The 27,661-nt window shown below is 41.0% G+C and overlaps 1 protein-coding gene across 4 annotated transcripts in view; it reads left to right on the top strand.

The window, feature by feature from the left end:
* The window catches only part of PITX3 (paired like homeodomain 3), a 90,472-nt gene extending 64,498 nt beyond the window's left edge, over nucleotides 1-25,974 (top strand). For all 4 annotated transcript variants that reach the window (XM_056529257.1, XM_056529259.1, XM_056529258.1 and 1 more), the window contains exons 2-4: nucleotides 2,513-2,641; nucleotides 21,539-21,744; nucleotides 24,684-25,974. In XM_056529257.1, coding sequence (XP_056385232.1) covers nucleotides 2,533-2,641; nucleotides 21,539-21,744; nucleotides 24,684-25,247 — 879 coding nt within the window. In that variant the 5' untranslated portion in view covers nucleotides 2,513-2,532 and the 3' untranslated portion in view covers nucleotides 25,248-25,974. The remainder of the gene's footprint in view (nucleotides 1-2,512; nucleotides 2,642-21,538; nucleotides 21,745-24,683) is intronic.
* Nucleotides 25,975-27,661: the final 1,687 nt, after the last annotated feature.

Consider the following 27,661-nt stretch of genomic DNA (forward strand, 5'->3'; position numbering starts at 1 on the left):
TTTGTTCTCCACAACGAAACAAAAATGTTCTATTTATAATAAACAAGAACAAACTTCAAATGAGGCCTTGTTATTCCATATAGTAGCTTTGTTGTGGCGAAGGTGGAAAACCTAGATCTTGACAAGAAGTATGGGTGAGAAATGAGATCCTGGTGCTTGAGAGAGGTGTTAACTGCCCTTGGATAAAGACATAGCCGCATCTTCAGATCTCCATTACGTATTTTGCTCATAATGTTGCTATTTCAGTCTGAATGTCACCTATAAAAGAAGAGGTCTTGCTCTCCCAGAGAGCTCTAAATAGAAGCCTTGCTAGATAATCTTTGATTTATAGGCTAGCGAGGCCCAGGGTTTAGAGTGAGTCTGCAATCTGCCAGGGGGGTTTCCAAGCCAAGAAACCACGCACTAGGTTGGCAGTACATTGGGGAATTTATGTATCCAGTAGCCGGGTGGAGCACAGAATTTAACCCCTTAATAATAATGATGTCTGTAATTTTTTCCAATTGTCCTTAACTTCCTTAACTTCTTCCAATTGTCATCGAATGAAATACTCTGATTATGAGCATAAATACATCAATTATTTTAATAATCCAACATTTTTATTGTAATAATATTGCAATAAATAAAACGTTCGTCTAAAATATTAACAACATTAATTATAAAAGGCAACTAGAATTTGTTAACTAAAGTTATCAAATTATTAAAAGAAAAACTTAATAAAGTTAAGTGCCCACAGTGCCCAGGCTTTTACTAAAAGTGCAACCACAAAACGCTTTAAGCTGACGATGGCTCATGTGTATTACTTGTAACATACTTGTTTTAACAGATGCAATAAAATCAAGAAAGTTTTATCTACATTAAAGTTGCTCTGCATCACTTTTTCTTTTGAAAGTGCCCAGTGAGGCTATGTTTACACACAGTAAAATTTAAAGCCATAAAACATTGTTTTTTCAGTAAAAAAAATCAGGTAAGAATATGCACATTTTCTAATAATAATAATAGTAATGTGGTAAATTTTGTCAATAGAAAATCGTCCATTAGTGCACACAACACATGAGGGTTAAAAAATAATCTATATTTTTCAACTAAATAAGTATACATGTCCTTTATTTTTGGCAGATTTTGGGTAAAAAAAATTGCCTAAAAAAACTAAATCATCTATAAAATGCCATCCTAAATACGTAAACAGTTCATGTGAAACTAGTCATGTGTTCTTTTAAAGGTTAAAAAATGGCTCAAACCCAGCGTGTAAGCATAGTCTAATAGTTCTACAGCCAACAGATTTTCAGCATGTGCTGAAATGCTTACACTCACCCACAAAGCTCTCCACCGTGCTGCACCTCCTTGCATCTTCTCCCTAATCTCTATTTACCATCCTACACAAGCTCTCCACTAATAAACTAAAACTAACATCTTCTATGATCTGAACTCTCACTTCTGTCTCCAAGACTTTGCTTTTGCTGCACCAGTTCTCTGGAATGTGATACCTCTACAACATTCCCTAATTTGTCTTCAATACAGTGACCCCTCGACCTACGATAGCCCCGACATACGATAATTTCAACATGCGATGGCCTCTCAGAGGCCATCGCATGTTGAAGGCAGCATCAACATACAAAGCTTTTTTATGTCGGGGCCATCGCATAAATGGCTATCCGGCAGCGCTGACTGCTTCAGCTGCCGCCGGATAGCCGTTTACGGTGCCCCGTGAGCTCCGGTGATGGTCACTCACCTGTCCTCGGGGCTCCGGTGCGTCCTCTTTGGGATCCCCTGCATCGTCGGCGCTCCTGACACACTTGCCATCAGGTTCCCCTTTATCCAGGGCAAACAGTTTGCTGAGATGCTTAGTGCCCCTCATCTCCCATCCTTTGCAACTATAACCCTGAGTTTATTGTACATAGCAGTTTATATAACCACAGCTGCTGCATGAACTTGGTCTAGCTATGATCTATCAGTAGCATCCCGATGATCAAGTAAAGGAATGGAAAGTCCAGCGTCAGGTGCAGTAAAATTCAGGTATTTATTGTAGGATCATAAGACACATACAGGGCAACAAGCCTGGTTGCCGACGTGTTTCGGACCGTTACAGGTCCTTAGTCATGGCATGACTAAGGACCTGTAATGGTCTGAAACGCATCGGAAACCAGGCTTGTTGCCCTGTATGTGTCTTATGATCCTACAATAAATACCTGAATTTTACTGCACCTGACGCTGGACTTTCCATTCCTTTGCTGTTGATCCGGTCCGGGGATGCTGCCGGCGTGTCCGTGCGCGGGTGTTATTGCAACGAGGTGGTGAGCTGTCTATACCCAGTGATTCAATGATCACCTAAGCAATCACACTACTATCAGTATATTGGTTATACTATTATAGCCACAGTTTTATATGTTCACAATAGTAGTTAACTGTTTCAGTGAGGTTGGCAGGGAGAATGCTTACACTTCATTTGTTTAGTGTTACCTGTTTGACTCCATTATACATCCACTTGCTGTAATGATGCTCTGTTTCCTTTCAGTTGTCACTTTGTGCTGCCTCATGGATTTCAACCTTCTGACTGACTCGGAGGCTCGTAGTCCTGCCCTTTCTCTGTCCGATTCTGGAACACCTCAACATGATCACAGCTGCAAGGGGCAAGAGCACAGTGGTAAGTACAGCATAGGGACTTAGATACTGTATGTTATTTGATGTAACCAAATATTAAATGTAAGTACTGTGACATTTAGTTTGTGCGGTTATAGATAATAACACCCATAGTATATATTCCATTCTCAGAGGAATTATTGCTAAACAACTATTGATTTGGGTCGGTATATTGCTGTGTGATAGCGTCTGGTTGGAGAATTATAGAATCCTGTTTACACTAGGTTTCCATACAGGTTTTCCAGTAGGAAGGAGAAGTATAAGTCCTTTCTTTTACATTTCACCTTCCTTTTAAATACACTTCTGGCTTTGGCTCAAAAACTGCAAGAAAAAAAAAAACCTGTGTGGAAACCTACCATATGGAAATATTGAGAAACCATAGGTTAACCCAGCGGCAGGACTCCCGCGATCAGGCATCTTATCCCCTATCCTTTGGATAGGGGATAAGATGTCTAAGCACCGGAGAACCCCTTTAAGATCCAAGCATTTTCATCTACAAAGCTAAATTTGAGTCCTGACACACTTGTCTACAAATCATCTATAATATAGTAATAATGGTTTATATTGCACCAATGAATTATAGATATTAGATTCGGAAATTACACCTAAATGATCAGCGTATTATAAGGTAGTGAAATGCAGTTTGAACCTGCACGGAGAAGCTGATTTGTGTAGTTTTCTATTCATTATTTATGGCTGCACAGTTGAACAAGCTGTTTATCTTAACAATTGTTCATCCAAGGGTCAAATCATTAAAGGGGTACTCCACTGGAAAACATTTTTTTTTATCAACTGGTGCCAGAAAGTTAAACAGATGTGCAAATTACTTCTATTTAAAAATCTTAATCCTTCCATTACTTAGAAGCTGCTGTATACTACTGAGGAAGTTCTTTTTTTTTTTATTTCCTTTCTACCTGATCACAGTGCTCTCTGCTGATACCTCTGTCCAATTTAGGAACTGTCCAGAGTAGGAGCAAATCCCCATAGCAAACCGCTCCTGCTCTGGACAGTTCCTGACATGGACAGAGGTGTCAGCAGAGAGCACTGTGGTCAGACTGAAAAGAAATTCAAAAAGAAAAGAACTTCCTCTGTAGTACACAGCTGCTGATAAGTACAGGAAGGATTAATATTTTTTTATAGAAGTAATTTACAAATCTGTTTAACTTTCTGGAACCAGTTGATTTAAAAGAAAATGTTTTCCAGTGGAGTACCCCTTTAAGTCGAGTTCTGCAATACTGTTCAACAGATTAATGAATTTTGTGATTGTTGTTTAGTTTCACTATAAGAATAAGGCTATGTACATGTGCATGGATTAGATATGGTTTTTCCATAATAGAGTATAGTGCAATGCTTGTGAATGGGCTTTAACAAACCCCCAAACAGGTGTTATGCATGCTGCAGATTTTTGGTATAGTGCATGTGTAATGAACGCTATGTTTACAGGTCATCCATAGTAGCTGACTAACTGTATATGCAGAGATTAGTTAGTAAGGTTTGTCTTTATCATAAACTGTACAAAATATTTAACATGCCCGGTGAGACCACACACCTGTAGATTAATCATGGAGTTTATCCCCTGCTACACTAAAAAGGGTAAAACCTGCTGTGAAAATTCACAGCATTTACACAACACAACGAAAATCTGCAGCATGCTCACAAATGTGGTAAAATGTGGAGTAAATCTGATAAAGGTGCCATAAGGGTGCCCATACACTTTGATGAAAGTGAACTGACAGACCTTCCAAAAAGCGGCCATGTTGGAAATTTTTTGGGCAATAGTTGGACAAAAGATCGTTTGTTCACAAATGACAGGAACAATCTTTTTTTGTTTTTCAATTAAAATAATGTTCCCAAAATATTTCCAGAACATTCTCAGAATATTCCTAGACTGATAGTTTATCCTTTGCTCGGTGTCATTGATTATGGCCAGTTTGAACAATTTTAACAGCCAATGTGGACTGCATATAGATGTGTATGGCTGTGTCTGCTAAACAATTGTTCAACCATCGACTTACTTTTATCTAATAAAGTGTTTTCCAAACAGTGTACCTCCGTGTACCTGGGCATGCTGGGAGTTGTAGTTTTGCAACAGCTAGAGGCCCCCTGTTTGATAAACACTCATCTAATGTGTATGGCCACCTTAAGAGTGAACTTTCACATGACAATATTAAGGTCAGTATTTTGCATTGAAATTTCTTTGCCAAAACTAGGAAAGAGTCCAAATAATGGAAATATAAATCTTTCCATCATACTCTCTCTGTGTTTGCTCCACTCTTAATTTTAGCTTGTAAATGCTGATATCTAATACTGACTGAGATACTGCCATGTGTAAATGGCCATAGGGTTCAGCCTCAATGACTAATAAATGTTTATCACATAGAACTTCTTTTTAACACTCTTATTACACTAACACGGACTCATATTAACATCTAGGCTGCATTTCTTAAATATTTTCTTATGTAAATTGTAAGAGATCAGTACATATGTTCTTTGCCTTTTAATGTTTTCCATTGCATCTAATATAGATTCTGAAATGCTTTCTGTATCAGTGATATCATTACAGTGCCATCTAGTGGTTTTCTCAGTTATTTAATCTATTCTTATGAAAAGATAGGAAGATACTAGATGTGTAAAAAAAAGATAGAAAGTGTAACGGCAGTGGGGAAGTGGATCCGCTGAACCTGTGAGGACGATGGCGTGGGCTGTACCAGGGAGCGGAGTCTAAGGTGCCACTGGTTTTCACCAGAGCCTGCCGCAATGTGGGATGGACTTGCAGCGGCAGGCAGCACCCAGGTCGCTACCCCTGATACGACTCATCCACACAGGCAGTCAAGGTGTAACGTGGCACAGGAAAGATGAGGCAATTACGAAGTCAGGACAGGCAGAAGGTCAGGGCAAGCGGCACAGATGCAAGGTCAAGAACGTAGCTAGAAGTTCTGGAACACAGTAAGATAATACACAACCGGGAACGCTTTCCCTTAGGCTAATGAGCACAAAGATCTGGCAGGGAACAGGAGGAAGTGCGGGGTTGAATAGGGTCAGTTCCTGACAAGCACCAATCAATGGTGCACTGGCCCTTTAAGTCTCTGAGAACTGTTGCGCGCGCCCAAGGAGGCGGGTATGCGCGTGCCGGCTAGCATGGAGAACAGAGGAAGCAGGAAGACGGCGGGGCAGGTGAGAAGCAATATGCAAAGCTCAGTACAGTCCATGTGGGGAGTTAAGCAGGGAGAGCGCCCATGGCCAGCGGCGCTACTCGTAACAGAAAGACTGAGAGACTTCTGGAAAAAAGGGAGGGCAGAAGGGTCAGCACTCTATACAGAAAAGTAATCAATTTGTTTTCTCTCACCTTAGTTCTGCCCAGGGGTGTTGCTAGGTCTCCAAAATACCCGTAGTTAGAGCCCATTGCTGTTGTGACATCCCTAACCATACCCTGATCACTCCCTTAGCCAGACCCCTAACCATGCCCTTAGGCACCTCCAAGCACACCAAGCCTCCTTCTTCAACATTCTTACTAATACCAGTGGTGAACCGTACAACCATGTGATTGCAGCAATCCCACGCCTATCACCCTCAGATCTCAGCATATACAGGCTACCTCAGAGTGATAGGAGTGTGATTACTGCAACCACACTTCTATCAACCTCATGCAACCTGTGCATAGTCAGTTAGCATGTACATGCTGAGATCTAAGTGTTCTTGGTCTGCTAAGGACACTCACCCCCATCTGATGCACTAGTCTGTCATTAACTAGCACTGGTGTCCACGCAGGCAGTGCCCAGTCCTTTTTCTATTCTTGCATATTTTCCGAGATCTAAGTATAATAAGAATTTGATCTCTGCACCCACACTTCTGTCACCCTATTGCAACCTCTACATAGTCAGGTTACCTTTACATGCTGAGATCTGAGGGTAATAGGCATGTGATTGCTGCAACCACACTCCTATCACTCTCAGGCAGTCAGTTCATGCCTAGATCTTACAGTATCAATTAAAGAGGTATTCAAGAGAATTTTTTTTTCAAATAAACATGTTATAAAATGTTATACATGTTTGCAGAATTGAATTGTATTTTATAATCTCAAGCCCTCCACTAATTATCAGCTGCTGTATTCCCTATGGGAAGTTGTGTAGTATTTCAAGTAAGACACTGTGCTCCCTGCTGCCACCTCTATCCATGTCAGGAACTGTCCAGAGCAGGAGAGGTTTCCAATGGGATTTGCTTCTCCTTTGGACAGTTCCTTACATGGACAGAGGTGGCAGACGGGAGCACCTGTGAATGTCTAATTAGAAAGTCTACATAACTCCCTCCAGAGTATACAGCAGCTTATAAGTGATCTATGGCTTTAGATTTTTAAATATAAGTAGTTTGCAAATCTGTATAACTTTCTGGCACCAGTTGATTTCAAACCAATTCTTTTTCTCCGGAGTACCCCTTTAAGGGATTATAAGTAGTCAGAGGTTTACCTGTGCGATTCCCAGTGTACTAGGTTGTTTATCCAAAGGTTTTAAGTACTAATCGACTTTGTATCAGCGCTATCAGAAAATATAGTTTATGAACCTAATCTGGAAGATCTAAAATGTTAGAATGTTAACCTCTTTGGTTACATTTCCTGTCCTTCTAACCCTGCCCTTGGGGACTCTAATCTCAACCTCTATTTCCATGCACACCCTGTGGCTTTACTCGGCCTCTGATATTACACCTTTATATCGCCGGATAGGTCCTTAGCTGAGTGAGTGAATCAGTTTTATAACCGGTAATTAAGAATTTTATTAATGATATACATCTTTTTAATGATTTCATTAGTGTCTGTAAAATGAATATTATCACTATGATAAAATGAAGGGGTAATAGGAAATATGTAAAAAATAAATAAAATTTATACTTTACAAATACCGTATGTCATCATTTATATAATACTAACATTTTTCTGTGAAATAATCCAATGCAGGTTTGGCTTTAGGAGCAGGTTTGGCTATGGGCCCTTCAGCCCTTGATGAAAGAAGAGAGGCTCAGATGGTCTGGATCCTAATATTAATTATATACCTGAGTTGTTAGGACAATATATAACATTGCTGTTAGATTACATTATATGTGGTCACTGGTTTCAGTATTTAAGCACTGTATGGTGATTTCACCTGGTGTAGCACTATCACTTTAGGAGTATTAGCACTTTATAGCACTACTATTCTAGCAACTGTAAGGTTTGTTATCTCACCAACATATAGTGCTTCACGACAACATATGTTACAGAGGGTGGGTGGGATGGGAGAAGAGTTCCACACTGGGCACCATCCAACCTAAGGTCATCTGTGGTCTTAGGTCCCCAGTGTTGCTCACATCCTAATGAACAATTATTTAAAAGGGTACTTTTGTGGAATTTTTTTTATCAAGTTAAACAGATTTGTAAATTACTTATATTTAAAAAAATCTTCATCCTTCCAGTACTTATCAGCTGTTGTATACTACAGAGGAAGTTCTTTTCTTTTTGAATTTCTTTGCTGTCTAACCACAGTGCTCTCTGCTGACACCTCTGTCCGTGTCAGGAACTGTCCAGATACAGGGCAAATGTATTCTTGCTCCCTCCCAAAACTTATTTTTGTATTATTATAAATCCCAAATGTGTTCAATAAATGTTTTTAAATCAGCATCAATTGGTAATTGTAATAATCCTATTAAAGGGGTACTCCGTCCCTAGACATCTTATCCCCTATCTAAAGGATAGGGGATAAGATGTCAGATCGCCAGGGTCCCACCGCTGGGGACCCCCGCAATATAGCAAACAGTACCCACCTGGAACTGCTTCCAGAAACGCTGGAGGCTCTTAGGCTAATTCCTCCCGACCATGGGGACGGAAGATCGTGACGTCACGACTGCACCCCCGTGTGACTTCACGCCACGCCCCCTCACTGCAAGTCTATGGGAGTCACGCCCCCTCCCATAGACTTGCATTGGGGGGGGGGTCATGACGTCACATGGGGGCGGAGTCATGACATCTTCTGTCCCCATGGTCGGGAGGAATTAGCCTAAGAGCCTCCAGCATTTCCGGAAGCAGTTACAGGTGGGTGCTGTTTGCTATATTGCGGGGGTCCCCAGCGGTGGATAAGGGATAAGATGTCTAGGGGCGGAGTACCCCTTTAAAGCTTTGGAAATTGTCCCCATATGTTAGATATGGAGTTGGTAATTGGCTGATAATAAATGGTTAGACTTTAGTCACATAAATATTGTTGCAGCCACAAGCAGGTTGCATACACACACACAGACACAGACACAGACACACACACACACACACACACACACACACACACAGACAGACACACACAGACACACACACACCCACTGTATTGGTGACAAAATATTTCATTTCCATCAGCCACTAAAACAAACCAAAAGAACACTGCAAAAGGCTAAAACTTGTTTGAAAGGAATAGTAATTGCAACCGATGCCAATAAATCTGCAATTTCATTTAAAGTTAGTTTTTTTACGAGCATCAGGAGTAATGGTTGTGTCTCTCAGACAGACGCCTTTAGGCTTAAAATTAATGTTTATTTAGTAAAATAAACTTGTTGTCCAATTGCTCAGAAGATAATGGAAACGCATTTCTAGATGTTTGAGCTTTATAGACTGAATCTATTCACAACTTAAATTACTAAATTACAGCAAACTCTAAATTAGTTTTAATTATGTCTTTTTCTTTTGTTCAAAATGTTACTCCTTTTTATGCTTTCACACGTTTTTTGTTAACTTTGGGACAGAGCCAAGTGTCAGGAGTAGAACAACAGGTACCAGGTCAACAATCTCAAGTGTGAGGCAGAAGCAATGTCCAGCTACAAGGCAGAGGTCAGGATCAAGGCCGGTCAATACCAGAAACCATACCACAAGGAACAAAAGCCTGATTGGGTGATGCATATACAGTAAAGTCATGGTGCAAACTGAGCTGTTTGCAGGATGTGTTGAAGAGCTCCCTCACTCTAACCCCATCTTGTCACTATTAGGATTTTTACCACCTGGTGTATTTTTCGCCCTATAGGATGCATCGGCATATAAGACGCACCCAATTTTAAAGGTGCAAAATCTAGAAAAAAGATTCTGAACCCAATATTAATCTTCAACCTGCAGACCTCCAGATGTTGCAAAACTACAACTCCCAGCATGCCCGGACAGCCAACGGCTGTCCGGGCATGCTGGGAGTTGTAGTTTTGCAACATCTGGATGTCCACAGGTTGAAGACCACTGGTATAGGAGGTAGTACTGACGTGTCCCCGCCACTCCGGACCCGTCACCGCTTGTCACCGCTGCCCTGGATGTCGTTCCATCGCTGTCCCCGTGGTGTCCCCGATGCGCCGGACGTCTTCTTCCCCAGGATCCACGCTCTCCGTTGTCGTCATCACGTCGCTACGCACGCCGCTCCTATTGGATGACGGGACGGCGTGTGTGACGACGTGATGACGGCGATGGGATGACGCCGGCCATGCAGGGAATTCCAGTACGGAGCAGACACTGAGGAGGCAGGTAAGGTCCCTCCCGGTGTCCTGTAAACTGTTTGGGACGCCGCGATTTCACCGCGGCGGTCCCGAACAGCCCGACTGAGCAGCCGGGTCAGTATCACTTTCCCTTCAGACGCGGCGGTCAGCTTTGATCGCCGTGTCTGAAGGGTTAATACAGGGTATCACAGCGATCGGTGATGTCCTGTATTAGCTGCGGGTCCCGGCCGTTGATGGCAGCAGGGACCGCCGCGATAGGTGTGTGTATTCGCCGTATAAGACCCAGTTTTGGGGAAGAAAATTCTAGCCTTGAATGGCAAATACACCTAGTTTTCAGAGAAATGAATATAAATTGGATAAAACTTCTAATAAGATTGGTATATGACTGTAGAGAATTAGAAGCACGGTAGAGGTCTAGAACTTTAGACCAGATGCTTACTCATGTCCTTTATCATTACTTGACAATTATGTGAAACTTGACTACCGCCCTTCAGCACCAGCTTATTTTCTACTGTTTTCTTTTCCAGGCAGCTTAATTGTGTTAGTATGTAATCTCCCATAAGATAAAAATAACTTTTATTTCTACATGAGTGTTCTTCTTTAAAAGAAGCCAAATGCTAATAACACCACAATGACTATATGACAGAGCCAGATGCACTAGCCAAGTATTTCTATTTTATCCCTAGTACTTAAAGAGGATATTTTACGCAAATCATGTCCAAAGCATTTTTTCTGAAAGGTCATCCAATGAATGATTGGTAATACAAAGAAGTATGTCATACTATTGGAAGTTCTACCATTTCTAGTAGTGGACTCACAGAAGTATCTGTGTCACCAAAAGCAGCTCTTTAGAATCTCATGATAAAATAGCAAGGTCATTTTTTTGGGAACAATGTATAATGCTGTCAAGCTTTATAGTCGGGGGCTGCCTTCAGATGCTATAATATGGCTCTGTGCATTGAAAACCAAAACAGCCTTGGCAATACATAGACATGATGAAATACATTTTGCTCTACAAAATATGGCTACTGTGTAAAGCTATATTATGGCTGTCTGGGTGCAGCCCAACCCAATTTGACAAATTTAGAGGCAAACTTATTACTCAGTTTACGGGTAACAGCCTTGAAACTCATGAAAATATCAGAAACTCTGAAGATTTCTTCTGTCAAAGTCCCACAGATCACAATTTTCCATTCTGGAGATCATGGCCCACATTTATCATTAGCTGTCTACCTCCGTGTTTTTGTTGTGTCTTTTTAAACCCCGTATATTTTCCGTCCTTGCGCCTTTTTTTTTTTTTAAAAAGGCGCACGTATCTTGATGATTTTGGCGCAAGCACGGTAATACCCTCAAACCTCTATCTTACATCTTTCTCTTACACTGGTGGACACGTAGAAGGATTTCCTACACCACCTTGAGCTTGGTGTAAATTTTTGCCGTATTTCTGGTCTTTGCGCCTTTTTATGCGCCTTTTTATACACGTCCATATCATGCGTACTGCCCAAATCAGTGGATCGTAACTCAAAATCAGCAGAAACTTCTAAACAAAAAGGCACAAAAAAAGGCGCAAAAACCATACTTTGCGCCAAATTAGCACCAACTATAGAAGGAAAAAACGGTGTAAACACATTGATAAATGTGGGCCCATGTCTCAATGCTTTTATGCATTCATCACTTAACACATTGATAAAAAATTTGGAAGAAATAGACATACCTAACAAAATAGCCATTAATTATTATTATTATTATTATTATTATTATTATAGCACCAACATGTTTAAAAGGATTGTACAGAAAATTCACTTGACCACTAGGTGTCTCACTTCCCTGCCATCTTCTGTTCATTGTCAGTCTTTCTTTAGTAACAGACAAATAAAGACAGAACATAGGTGCGTCAATGGGGTGGGGGTGGGGGGGGTCAGCACTAAGTTATTGCTATAGGGGAGACACTGGTCTTTTTGTCGGTATACCTGCAATCTGAGAGCCTGCCTCTGTCTTTGACAGCATCCACACACTATCATTGAAAGGTAAATCAAGGATTCCCCTTCAACTTAGCAGTAACAGTTGCATTTTATTGTAATCTGTGCTGCTGTTTCTTTCATTTCTGCTCACGTAGAACCGAGCAAACCAGCATGACCCTTTCACACTTTATATGCCATCTGTAGTACTGTACTGTTAATGCTCCCACAGCACAGTGCCATCTATTCAGTTACGGGCACTTTCACCAATGCTTAGTCATAGCATAGTAGTAAGGAAGTGCTGTGCTGTGATTGGAGAGACAAGGGGTAGGAAGGAAATGTGTGAGTACTGCTGGCAAAGAGTATAGCTCTGGTCCTGCCTCCTAAAATGGAAAGAATAGGCAATATACAGTGTATGCACCATGGAGAGGGGTTCAGAGGCTCAATAATAGTAGTGACAGCACTAACATACCGTAATAATAATAATTTATAATTTATATATTGATTTATTTATTTATAAAGTGCCAATAAAATCATGCAGCACTTTTTAGTTTTGATGGTACAAATATGGACAAATGTCAGACATTACAATATTGCAACTAATAATTAATGAAAGAGCAGTTAGGATCCTGTTTGCAAGAGCTTACAGTCTAAAATAATCACCTTGTTAATACTCTGAAGGGTCAATCTAACAAAACCCTGAAGATTTTTTAAAATCTCCTGCGACAGGAATGCTTTAAGTTTCATCTCTAATTAGGACTATTCCTACACCAAAAAATATATTTTATATTTATTACCGTATATACTCGAGTATAAGCCGACCCGAATATAAACCGAGGCCCCTAATTTCACCCCAAAAACCCAGGAAAAGTTATTGACTCGACTATAAGCCTAGGGTGGGAAATACATCATCCCCCCATGTAATCATCCAGACCCCCGTCGTCATCCCCCCCCTTCATCATCACCGCCTGCCAATCCCTTCATCAGTGGTCTTATACCTGCGGACCTCCAGGTGTTGCAAAACTACAACTCCCAGCATGCCCGGACAGCCATCGGCTGTCCAGGCATGCTGGGAGTTGTAGTTTTGAAACCTCTGGAGGTCCGCAGGTTGAAGACCACTGCGGCTTTTGTACTCAACTCCCCTCGGTGGGAAGTTAGGGTGAGCTGGTCCGGGCCATCTATGCTGCAGGGACCATCCGCTCTTCGGGCCTGCCCCGGACTAGTGACGTTGCCTTGACGACGACGCACAGGGACGTTCATGCGCAACGTCCCTGTGCGTCGTCGTCAAGGCAACGTCACTAGTCCGGTGCCGGGTCCGGAGCGGAGAAGAGCATGCTGGGAGTTGTATTTTTGCAACATCTGGAGGTCCGCAGGTTGAAGACCACTGAGAAGGGATTGACAGGCGGAGAGTTCACTCGAGTATAAGCCGAGGGGGGCGTTTTCAGCACGAAAAATCGTGCTGAAAAACTCGACTTATACTTGAGTATATACGGTATTAATAATAATAATAATAATAATAATAATAATATGGTAACATAATGTAACATAATATAAAATATGCAAAACTGTGCTACAAGGACATTCTTCAGATTTCTGATCCTTTCCATGTATGAATCAATTCAGAGATTGTCTTTTCTGCCACCTTGACATTTTTTTTGCACAGGATATTGATATATCATGGTGTTAGAAGGCGATGCAGACATAATTCTCTAAAGCACACACCATTAAATATTTACAGGCTAACGTGTGAGCATATGTCTGTAGAGGCATTGGCACATCAGGTTGATTTTTGTTTTTCTTTTGACATATTAACAAAGTTTGTTGACTTTAAAACTCATCAGTGGGATCTCAGTGTTACGATGACTTTGCTCATTGACACTTTTTTAAGTGCACACAAGGTTAGGATAAGCAAGATTTAAAGGGAACCTGACAAGAGATTTTACCATATATAACGCATGGGAACATTATATATGGTGTAAAATAATCTTCCTCACCATACTCGGGAGATGCTCCTGCAAGCAGCAACAGCGAAAATATTAACTTTAAGGGGTGTCCACACTGGCCCATAAGTAGTCCCCTGGGCGGGGAGCATCCTCTTCTAGTCCCATCTGCTGCAGCTGTGATCCCACCCCTTCAGCCTGATTGATAGCCGGGCACGGCCCGCGTCATCACTCTGCTACGTATGCTTGGGGAGCTGAGTGGTAACGCAGTCTGTCAATCACGGTGAGTGGATGTGATTAGAGCAAGAGCACATGGGACTAGAAGAGGATGGCTCTCCGCCCAGTGGACTACTTATGGGCCAGCAGGGAACACCTCTCAAAGTTAATCTCAGATTCATTTTAAAGGTATCAAACGCACCCTAACTTACCATAATTTGAAACACAACATAGCTTTGTGATTGCTTAAAGACTAGAACATACAGAATATACAATATAAAATACATATGTTTAAAAAATTCATCTGCAAGGATACTGTGGTGGCGGATGAGAGGATACTGACTCGTGGGGGTGTAGGGTAATTAGGGTGTTGCTGTTCAGGATAGTTAAGGGAGCTGTAAACCCTTGTAACTCGTGACGCCAGGGTGAGGGTTCAATGCTGTGTTTCTTGATAGGCCTATTGCCACCCTTCCCAGTGCATTGTGGGTGAACACGTCACGGGAACCTCCAAAGGTCCTGTAGCAAAACCATAGAGTTTTAACCTGATCACATGACCCGCAGGTCCTGCTACACTCCGAACAGGTAGATAACTAAATATATACATATTTATCCTTATACTTATATTAATATTAAATAGAACTGCTATATAGTCATCGACAAAGTGAGAGGTGACAAGGGGAAAACTACAAAAGAGGGACCCCGACGTCCTAGGCACTCTGACTATGGGGACCTCTATATAGGTAACGTATACAATACGGTATCGGGACACCACAAAACAATTTGGCATACATATATTTTTGTTATTTTTTGTTTCTTTATCTTTTCTTTTTTTTTCTTATTAAGGAATGTGAGTACAGAAGTAAAGTGAACATTAACGCATAACTCTCATATCACAGAAAAAAATAATGCTCATACTGTATATATGTTACTCACTAGTTCAGGCAGATTCTTTACATGTCTTTTTTTATGTGTCTAGCTTATGTATTTTCTCACAAATCCCTCTGTTCTGCTGCTCACTCATTTTGTCATCCGCTGTTCAGGAAGGGGCGTGTCTGAGGAAAGCACTGAGCCACCCTTACTCACCATGCATTCACTTCCTCCCTGAGTCTGCTGTGCAGGACCTCTTTATCCAGTTACTGCAGACCGCTATGTAATCCTCTCCTTACTGTTTTCAGACAAGAGTTTGATAGACAGGACAGGGGTGAGCACAGAAGACTTTGTCCCAGCCTGTGCTTCTGCTGGGACAAAGTTGATGTTGCATATAAATATGTTCTGGATGGTATGGGAACCCCTAGTGGTCTTCTTTTTTTTTTTTTTTATAAGTTATGATTCTATAAAAAAAAGGAGATAAAGTTTTTTTTATTAAGTACACTGGAGATCAAAATTAGAGAACAACACACAATTTTCTAAATGTCAAGGTCATAGTGTAGTCCTACGTGAATGTATCCTAACGTGTAAAATAGCAGTATTTTAAGCCTATTTCATAACTTATATTTATTCTAAAGCACAGAATAAAAATGTAAATGAGATAATTGACAAAGAACACTGATCAAAATCAGAGAATACTTTCAGATACCTGCAAGTTATTGGTGTTAATCTGGCAACTGGTGCTCATTTTCTTAAAGGGATACTCCATTGGAAAACATTTTTTTTAAATCAACTGGTGCCAGAAAGTTAAACAGATTTGTAAATAACTTCTATTACAAAAAATCTTAATCCTTCCAGTACGAATCAGCTGCTATATGTTCCAAAGGATGTTCTTTTCTTTTTGAATTTCCTTTCTGACTGACCACAGTGGTCTCTGCTGACATCTCTATCCATGTCAGGAACTTTCCAGAGCAGGATAGGTTTTCTATGGGGATTTGCTCCTACTCTGGAAAGTTCCTAAAATGGACAGAGGTGTCAGCAGAAAGCACTGTGGTCAGACCGAAAAGAATTTAAAAAAGAAAATAACTTCCTCTGTAGCATACAGCAGCTGACAGCAGTACTGTAAGGTTTAAGATTTTTAAATAGAAGTAATTGACAAATACTGTTTAACTTTCTGGCACCAGTTGATTTAAAAAAAAAAAAATGTTTTCCAGCCGAGTACCCCTTTAATTATCTGACAAACCCTATTTAACTGGCAGCCTAAATTTCTAGTTTTCACTGACTTTGACAAAATGGTGTACCGTTCCAAAGTGACTTAAACCCTCTGGCAGCAGGTTGTCCAGATGAAGGCCAAAGGGGTGACCCTATCAGTCATAGCAAGAGAGGTTGGTCATTCCAAGTCTGTGATTTCTATAATATTGGATCTTTTCAACATTACAAACTCATTCAAGTTCCCCAAGAAAGCTGGTCAACCTCAAAAGATAAATGCAAGAGAGGACAGGATCATGCGGAGAATCTCCATGGGTAATCGTTTCAACACTGCAGCTGGAATTGCTCATCAGTTCAGCACTGAACAGGGTAAAGATCGTTCTCGTCGTACAGTGTCTCGATGTTTAAGAGCATTTGGACTGAAAGCCCACTCTGCAGAGACCAAACCTTTCATTAGCAGAAAGAATCAAAAGGCTAGACTCACCTTTGCTGAGGAGCATGTTGTGTGGACAGAGGAGAAGTGGTCCAGAGTTAATTTTAGTGAATAAGGCAAGTTAAATTTATTTGGGTCATATGGGAAATATTATGTTTGTCGACAAACTGGGGAAAGACTGAACCCAAAGTGTAAAGAAGTCAGTGACAGGTAGAAGAGGAAGTGTCATGGTGTGGGGAATGTTTTCTGCAGCAGGAGTTGGACCTCTCATACAGCTACATGGCAAAGTGAATGCAAGCGTGTATCAGAACCTTCTTCAACAACACATGGTTCCTTCCTTGAGTTCATCACTAAATCAACAGCAATTGTCATGCAGGACAAACCCCCCTGTCACACAGCAAAACGGATAAAGCAGTTCCTTGAAACTGAAAACACAAACAATGAAATGGCCGCCCAGAGTCCTGATCTAAACCCAATAGAAAACTTCTGGAAAATTCTTGGTGAAAAAGTTAAGGCCAAGAAACCGACAACAGTCACAGAACTGTGAAGGAGACTGGACCAAAATCCCACCAGAGCAGTATGAGAGACTAGTGATGTCCTGTGGGGGGCGCAGATGTGCTGAAGTCATTTAAAGCAAAGGCCTGTAAACTTTCTACAGATTGGTGACTGTTATAACCTGTTCTCTGATTATGATCATCAAGTTTTTTTGAAAAATAAAGGTTTTGTAAAACACCGTTCTAATGGCATGGGGTACCCCTTACAAAAAATCCTTCAAATGATGATGAATGTAGATTACATTATTTCTGAAAAAAATCAAGTGTTCATAAATTGTTCTCTAATTTTGATCTCCAGTGTATATTAGAAAGGATAATGTTTTTCCAAAATGTACAACATATAAAAGTTTTTGATTCAGAAAGAAATAAAACACGATAGAAAAAAAACTAGTGACGTCAGTGTTTACAATTGTTGGATGAACCCCTCTTGGATGTAAGTGATTTAAAAAAGATGACTATGTCTAACTAAAAGATGTATGTTCTTAATATTATAACCATCTAGAGGACATTTCGTCTTCAATTAAGCTGTAAATCCAGGCTGCAGGACCTAATGGGGATAGAAAGAACATGGTTAGCTTCTGGAGGCAGCTACAATTTAAAAGGCATGCGGCCCTTGTGAAGAACGGGAGCTTGCACAGTATTGTGGCAGAACTACACTCAGATAGTGATGGTATTAGATGGTGTTGTGCTAAGAGTGCAATGTCTCTGAAGATATGTAATATTCCAAGAGATGGGACTGCAGTCTCGAGCCTCCCCGGATATAGGTGACACATTTGTGGTTATTTAATAAGTTTAAAGGGGTACTCCGCTGTTCAGCATTTTGAACAAACTGTTCCGAACGCTGGAGCCAGCGCCGGGAGCTAGTGACGTCATAGCCCTCAATGCAAGTCTACGGGAAGGGGTGTGACAGACGTCACGAGCTCCTGGCGCCGTCTCCAGCATTTGGAACGGTATCTCTTTAACCCTTTTCCGACCTGAAACATCAGGTTCTTCATCAGGTATAGATCAGTACCGTTTATTATAATTTGTTCACTCTTAGAGTGGGTATAGGTCTTATGAAATAGTCATTCATGAAGGTTCACGAGGGTGCGTCTTTTTTTGACCTAGGGATGGTTTTAAGTTATGTGATTCACTTTGTTATGATTATGATACACTCAATTTGTCACACTATGCCAATCCTGTTTTGTCGTGTATTTAATATATTTAAGACACGTATGTCACTCGGATTGTCATATGATATATATATATATATATATATATATATGCATGTATTTTTTTAGTTCTAGTTGAAATGAGATGACACAAATGTATTTATATATTTGCTAAAGTAATTAATGATGCATTAGCAGTCACTTATTCATGACATGGTAGGTCTAGAGGTGCATAGAATATACAATAGGACCATTTTTACCACTAGAATAAGGCCCTTGCTGGCCAGGTGTCCAGTTAGGGTAGTAATGCAATTATGCTCCATCTCGTTATTCATTATGTGCCCTATTGCCCCATTTTCTGTTATATATAGGATGATTCTGCACACTGGTCTCGCTTGTGAGATTTAGCATGCGCAGTGCGCTCATTATGCGAACTATGCAAATTTTGCATGCGAATACGCAGTGAGTGCATTACGCAAATTATTATGCGCATGCACAATGCGCGCACCATGCGAATAACGCAATTTCCGGTTCTTCGTCATGTGACACATGGCGGGGACTTCCTGGCCGCGTTGGAGACAATGGCGGCGATTTAAACACGGCATACAGCACACACAGGTGAGACAAAGTTCTGACATCATAGTTTGAATTGACTAACATGGCTTACACACAGGTGTTACTGATGTATTAGTATATTTATTCCCACACAACATAGCACACCTCACTCCTGAGGAAGCTGTCTTGCAGGACAGCGGAACACGTGGAGCTGCTGTGTTCACCCCTTGGTTGGTGAGGTAGCCCCTGGCACATATGCACAATGAGGGACATTTATCAATGTTTGCTTATGTATTCTTTTTTTTAGTAATTTTTCCTTACTTTTTTTTTGCTTATGTGTGACTTATTTATCAACTGGTTTCAGCCTGTTGATAATTTTCTTTCACGTAAGCAATTTTTCCTTTTTTACTTTGGTAGTAGCTTTTTCTGCTCCATGTTTGAGCTGGAGTAAATTTAGTAAATTTTTAACGCTGTTGCGACTTTTTTTTGCGCAGTTGCGACTGTCGCAGTTAATAAATACCTGACTACCCGTAGTCCATTTTAAAATTATTACTACATAGTAAATTTTAGGAAAACTTGCATTTCTCGCTTTCCAGTCAAAATGTCGCACGAAAAATCGAGTAGTCGCAGTTGAGACAATTTTGCGACAATTATAGTAAAGAAAACCTGACTAAACCCGTTGATAAATGTCCATAAATATTCAAAAGTCAGTTACAGCTTAGCACTAGCTGGTTGTGATCTTTGTTTGGGTCATGGCAATACTTGTTATTTGCTTCCAGCTTGTTTGATGCAGGTGGGTCCTCTCACTCTGGCTCTCATTCCAGGGACCCTTACCATCTACTTATTGTGTATACCATGTTTTCTGATGTTTTTAAGTGGTTTTAAATGTCTGTGATTTTGTTATGTGATGCTATAAAGATTTATATACTTTTTTACAGTACAATTGTGGTGTGCATCTTTATATGGTGGCTAGCTTTTCTCTTTCTTGGTTTACAATAAATGAAAAATGACAATACCCTTGTCTAGCAATTTACATTGGAACTAGCTCTCCAAATGGCGTATTTTCTTTTTTTTTTTGCCATTGAGCGTCTTGCTGATTAATTCCTTTTTGACACATAATTCCCTTTGGTAGCCAGGGTAGGAACTGCAGAGCTGTTTTGTCTGCTGTACCAGTGTATTCTGGTGAGACTCCTGGCTAAGGTGTTTGTCTTACGTCTTTGGATCCAGGTCTTGGTCCATGGTATTAGGGGGAACGAGGTCTTTCCTTGGGGGCCTGATCTCATCAGTTTTGCATGCTGTTTAAAGGTGCAAAATGTACCCCTCAATGTCTGCCTTAGCATTTGAGTGCAATGATTTTCTGGACTTACCTGTCTCATCTGGGTCCTCAGAGGGTTTGATCTTGAAGAATAAGGGGAGAGAACATTGAGTTTGGTATAGGGCATAGCTGTTCCCTTGGCAGCCGCTGGTCTGTGTTGGTCCACCACTGAGAAAAGCTAGATACTGCTTCTGTTTCAGCCCAGGTTAATGCTTGATGGAGCCTGAGATCTAAGATCAGAGATGTTGTACTCATGAGAATTGTGTTTGCAACAGTTGTGTGCTATTAACAAGGAGCATCACAGGATGTACATTACAGGATGTATTCTCCAGGTCCCACAACCCAAATGAATAATTTTTTAGCATAGATCTCATGATTTTTAACAGAAGGTTACTATAAGAGGAGAAACAGCACTTTATAGAAAAAGTAAAATGGGTGCAAGCCTTAAAACACTTAGTAGGTCACAATAATAGGAAAAAACCCAAACGACATCACTCTAAATGTAAAAATGGTGCAAAATGTAAGGTCTTTTATTCACACATACATCGACATTGTGGCTTAACTCTAGAGCCACTTTCAAGCTTTTAATATTGGAAGCAGGTAAATGACAATGTTACATACATACTCCTGCTGTAGTAACGTACTGTATCACTGGAGTTTGTATGTCAGCGTGGTTTGGCCATACTTTTGGCATATATATATATATATATATATATATATATATATACCCACCCTTAGTGATCATGCTGAATAACAGACTCTGCTTAAGGGTTCTGTCACACCATGTTTTCAGCCTAAGGCTGGGGAGGGAAAACCGTGTGCTCCCGTCCCCTAGCCAGACCAGCGCTGAAATCCATTCATTTTATGAGCCGACCGGAGTCGCCATTTGACTCCGGTCGGCTCATTTTAGACCTGTATCCGGTTTTCTGACCGGACCTAATGTATACTACGGTTATAGGTTTGGTCACAAAACCAGTTTCGGGCAGTCACGGTGACTCCGGTTGGCTCATTAAAGTCAATGGATTTCAGCGCCGGTCTGGCTGGGGTACAGGAGCGCACGGTTTTCCCCTGCCCCAGTCGGATCCGGCAGCCGTAGGCTGAAAACGGGGTGTGAAAGCACCCTAACAGTTAATGTAACTGAGTAAGACATCACAGTGTGTGACTGCATAGTCTGTGTATTACGGATGTGCTGATTTATTTTTACAAATTATTATTTTATAGACACAGAAAAATCCCAGCAAAACCAAACAGATGATTCAAACCCTGAAGATGGTTCACTGAAGAAGAAACAAAGAAGACAGAGAACACACTTTACTAGCCAGCAGCTACAAGAACTGGAGGCCACTTTTCAGAGGAACCGATATCCAGACATGAGCACCAGGGAGGAGATAGCAGTGTGGACCAACCTTACTGAGGCCAGAGTCAGGGTAAGTAGAAAATATACTCATTGTTCACAAGAGCCCTATTTTTCCTTTTTTTTTTTAAATGAAAATACTAGCTGAGTACCCAGCGTTGCCCGGTTTTTCCTTCCTCATCCTTGTTGGGGAGGAAAATCAACAAAGGAGGAAGCTTTTGACTTCAAATCCCATCCCCATATATTGTTGTCATATCCCAACCCCATATCCCGTCCTCATATCCAGTCCTCATACCCCGACCTCCTATCCTGACCTCCTATCCTGTCCTCCTATCCTTACCTCCTATCCTTACCTCCTATCCTTACCTCCTATCCCATCCTCCTATCCCGACCTCCTATCTCAACCTCCTATCCCATCCTCCTATCTCGACCTCCCATCCCGACCTCCTATCTCAACCTCCTATCCCGTCCTCCTCTCTCGACCTCCTATCCCGTCCTCCTATCCCATCCTCCTATCTCGACCTCCTATCCCTTCCTCCTATCCCGTCCTCCTATCCCGACCTCCTATCCCGACCTCCTATCTCGACCTCCTATCCCGTCCTCCTATCTCGACCTCCTATCCCGTCCTCCTATCTCGACCCCTTATCCCGTCTACCTATCTCCACCTCCTATCCCGACCCCTCTCTCAACCTCCTATCCTATCCCGTCCTCCTATCCCGACCTCCTACCTCGACCTCCTATCCTGTCCTCCTATCTCGACCTCCCATCCCGTCCTCCTAACTCGACCTCCTATCTCGACCTCCTATCCCGACCATCCCGTCCTCCTATCTTGACCTCCTATCTCGACCTCCCATCTCGTCCTCATATCCTGACCTGTAATATGTGTACCAGGTATTGAAATATCTCCAGCCATACAGAAGTTATGTGAGAACATACATTTCCCATTGATTTGCATGGGACTTTAAACAAAAACCCTGACCCTCACAAATGGGGGTAGTTAAGGGTTAAATTAACTATCCTATATTTTAAGTGGACATATAAGTAACATGTGACCTAGTATTATCGAAATATCTCCAGCCGTTTGGAAGTTATACAGTAACATACATTTCAACCTCCTATCCACTCCTCCTATCCCGTCCTCCTATCTCGTCCTCCTATCTCGACCTCATATCCTGACCTCCTATCCCGCCCTCCTATCCCAACCTCCTATCCCGTCCTCCTATCTCGACCCCCTATCTCGTCTTCATATCCCGATCTCCTATCCTGACCTCCTATCCCTTCCTCCTATTTCCCCCTCCTATCTCGACCTCCTATCCCGTCCTCATATCCCGACCTCCTAACTCAACCTCCTATCTCGACCTCCTATCCCAACCTCCTATCCCAACCATCCCGTCTTCCTATCTAGACCTCCTATCTCGGCCTCCCATCCCGTCCTCATATCCCGACCTGTAATATTTGTACCAGGTATTGAAATATCTCCAGCCGTACAGAAGTTATGTGAGAACATTCATTTCGCATTGATTTGCATGGGACTTTAAACAAAAAATCCCGACCCTCACAAATGGGGGTAGTTAAGGGTTAAATTAACTATCCTATATTTTAAGTGGACATATAAGTAACATGTGACCAAGTATTATCGAAATATCTCCAGCCGTTTGGAAGTTATACAGTAACATACATTTCCCATAGACTTGTATGGGACTTTAAACAAAAACCCCGACCCTGGCAAATCGGGGGGGGGGGGGGGGGGGGGGGAGAGTAAGGGTTAAATCACCTTTCCTATGTTTGTTGTTGACATATAAGTAACATGTGTGCCAAGTTTCATGTTAATATCTTTAGCCGTTTGGACGTTTTTGTGGAACATACATACATACACACATACACACACACACATTGAGTTTTATATATATATAGATTTACAGTGATCTCTCTATTACACCAAAGTCCGTGATTCGTTTTAAATCTAGTTATATCTTTTGAAAATGTAAAGGAAATTCAAAAAAGTAATCACTGTCCAGGATGGTTACAGTAAGCAGAAATCCTTGGCAAAATCAATACACAGATATTGCAGTGGGTTCTAGTGTTGCTACAGGGATGAACTTTACAGCAAATACAGAAAGATTCTGCAAGTGATTGGACATTATTTTCCCGGGGGAATGTCCAATGGGTATGGGTTTTAGTTAAATGCTGTGTACGGTACTTTTATTTGTGGATTTTTAGTGTAGATCTAATATACAACTTATTTGTATATGGGCTATGTGTCCACAGTTTTGAGCAGAGACAGGATTTCCCAAGCGTGGTCCTCAAGTACTCCCAAAAGGGCATATTTTAAATTTCTGTACTCTTTTACAGATGATATAATTATGCTCATATGGCATCACCAGAAGTGTCCTCTGTATAGGATATTATGAAATCATGACATGATGGAAAACAGTGGGATAGACAATTATTTCAATAACAGTATGTTCAACAGTACACAACATTTCAGGTGACGGGTTCTACAATTTTTAGACTGTGTTCACACCTCAGAATTTCCATGTGGAATTCCACTTGGAATTCTTCACAGAAATTCCACTGCAGCAGAGTCCCGTTGAATTTAACGGTATTCTACTGCGCTGTGCACTCGTATCTGCACATTGCATGAAGAATGAACTTGGATTCTGCTGCGCTGTGTACACGTGTCTGCACACTGAACCTGCTCATTCTTTCTGCAGACTCAGCACGGAATGCATAGAGACAGCGCATTCCTGTGCGGTCCTAATGCAGGCATATTATTCAGGCGCCCCTAGTCTCTGGAATGACTGGAATGGAGAGTTTCCATGCGGACATTCTGACGTGTGAACATAGCCTCAGGATATCAGCACTAGAGCTACAGATGTTGTTCGGCAAATAAGAAATATTTTTTTGTTCCCATTGTATGGTAAAATATTATATCATATAAATATCACTGTGCTGCTAAAGCTGCATTATGTTGCCAGTTAATCTAGTATGACCTGTTTTTCATGCCCATAGGTGTGGTTCAAAAACCGGAGAGCTAAGTGGAGGAAACGAGAAAGGAATCAGCAAGCTGAACTCTGCAAAAATAGCTTTGGAGCCCAGTTTAACGGACTCATGCAGCCCTATGATGATATGTATTCTGGATACTCCTATAACAACTGGGCCACCAAAGGCCTTGCAACGAGTCCCCTTTCTGCCAAGAGTTTTCCATTTTTTAACTCCATGAATGTAAGTCCTCTGTCATCCCAACCAATGTTCTCACCACCCAACTCAATTGCATCTATGACCATGCCTTCATCTATGGTTCCTTCAGCAGTGACTGGAGTTCCAGGCTCTAGCCTTAACAATTTGGGAAATATTAACAACCTTAATAGTCCCAGCCTCAATTCTGCTGTTTCAGCTAGTGCCTGTCCCTATGCCTCTACGGCTAGTCCCTATATGTACAGGGACACTTGCAATTCAAGCTTGGCGAGTTTGAGGCTGAAAGCTAAGCAACATGCCAACTTTACATACCCAGCAGTACAGACTCCGGCTTCCAACTTGAGCCCTTGTCAGTATGCTGTGGACCGGCCAGTATGAAGGACCACATGCCAAAGACTTGATGGTAGCCATAAAAGAGAAGACCTAATTGCCCTGCAGGAGCGGCCTTTGAAAGAATAGGCAAGAAATCATTTCCATTTTTAAAGTGAGAGATAACACTGCAGACTGTATTTTTTTGGTTCGAGCGGACATTCTATATGCATACTTCATGAGGAAGACAATGTTTTCAATCCAAAGAAAACTGAATTCCATGGTCATGAATAGTCTTGCTTTTGTAAGGCAAGCTGTTTAATTGTTGTGGTTTTTATTGAGGCTCCCAGCCTATGTACAATTGACTAAACCCAGAGACATGTAATATGTATAGGTCACTTGAATGCAAAGGAGATCAACAACTACTTATTTATCATAAGGATGACCCAAATATACAAAAATCAATGAACTATACTACAGACATGTGCATGACCGTTAAAGTTGTCTAACCTGCGGCCACACATGTAATCTATGGAAGTAGGATGTATATATATTATAAAAATATAAAAGGAACCTTTTTTCTTGTTTTGTATGTGGAATAATCTATAAAATAGAATTAAAACATAACATGCTTTTCCCAGGTGGAGCAGATTGCATGGCCACATACCATATATTTTGCTTCAAACCTGCTCGGGATTACTTTGAAGGTGTAACTTTTAACAATGGTCATTTCTTTTTCAAAGAATTTCAGTGCCCCCATCCCTTTTCTTCTTTCCCAGTTCCATTTGAAAGGCAAACAAATAAAATAAACATTGAATCATTTAATTTCAAGAGTCTTCTTATTGCTGTTTTAAGTCCTTTTTACCCTTCCGATGACTTTTACTTGTTATCTTTTTACATACTGCTTTTAACCTGAATTTGTATACCTGAATACTAAATACATTGCCAAATAATGCTACAGTATAGTAAGCATATAATACTACCATATACTGCTTAATGTTTGCATAACACTGCCATATATTTCCAGTCCAGTCTTTGGAAACAGACCATGGACTTGATGTGACCACTAAAAGAAAGTGGTGATTTACAGATAAATAATAGAGTTTTAACATGACAGACCATTAGAACAGTGTAGAGTTGGCAACATAAGGAACCTGTGAATTGTGCGTAAAATAAAATATAAATCAAATATCTATGTAAAACAAATTGTATAATTCACACACTCGTAAAGTGCAGCACTACTTTTATTAAAGGGGGTTTCCAGCCAAAATGGATTGATTGCCTATGCACAGGATAGGCCCTCAATAGCTGTTCGGTAAGCTGTGGCATCTGGATGTAACCACAGTATACAGAGATCCAACGAAGAAGAAAGACAGGTAGGCGGCACTCACCAAGCAGGGTAAATTTATTGCAGTCTCTCAGACAGGATACAGGTCTCAGGCGGGGGAGTAGCGGTGGAGGACGGGGCTTGACCGGAACAAGTTGTTTCGTGCGACTCGCGCACTTCCTCTAGCCAGAACCAGTATACAGAGACAAAAGTCTTGGCTCCATACATTGTGTAGGGGTGGCGCGAAGTTTGTGCAGCTAAGTTCCCATTCACTTCAATTGGAGCTGAGCTGGCATCAATCAGTTATGGCCAGAAACCCCCTAACTAGGCCTATTATTCGGTTAATGTGTAAGCCTGATATCTGATCAGGGTCCTATTGCCAATATTTGAAAAAAAAAAAAAACATCATGTTTTCTTTGCCAATTAATGGTACCACTGAACAAAATTGACACACTGACCCAGATTTACTAATACTGTCTAATGCTCTAGATTGTTTACAGTAGGTCAGACTATTTAATACATTTGTCACATTCTAATAATGGTACAATTATGGCACAGACTTGCGCACTTTAAGCCACAGTAATTTATTTTATTTTTTTTACCAAGGCTGTGCCCCTTTTTTCTAAAGACACAACTCCTTGGTCATACTGCTAGAAAACCATCATAAATGTTGTGCACAGCATATAAACAATTTTTTGGGTGCAATTTGTGCCTGAATTCTGCCTCATTTTCAATAGTAAATCTGGACGACTATGTTACTGCTAGCATTACGTTTGAGGGAGTATTGTTGGACACAGTGGCCCTCATTTAATAACAGGATTCCTATTCTTTTTGTCGGGTTTTGCACCTAAATTCTGTTGCACAGACCATGCGACAGAACCTGTGACAGAAAAAAAACAACAGAATCAGAATCACTCAGAGTGAAAAAAAAAACCTTCAAAATGGGCAAGTTTTTTTGGGAAAAGGGGCGTGTTCCCTACATTTTATCCAAAATCACTAATCTTTTCTGAAAACCACTCTGAAAATCATGAGAATTTTCTGGGAATAATAGCCTACACTTTAAAGCATGTATAAAGTTTCCGAAAGCAGAGTAAATTAGTAAATACCATGGAAAAAAAAGGTCAGAAGAGCAAAAAACACAATAAAAAACCTACAC

This window comes from Hyla sarda, chromosome 7, assembly GCF_029499605.1.
Source record: "Hyla sarda isolate aHylSar1 chromosome 7, aHylSar1.hap1, whole genome shotgun sequence".
NCBI lineage: Eukaryota > Metazoa > Chordata > Amphibia > Anura > Hylidae > Hyla > Hyla sarda.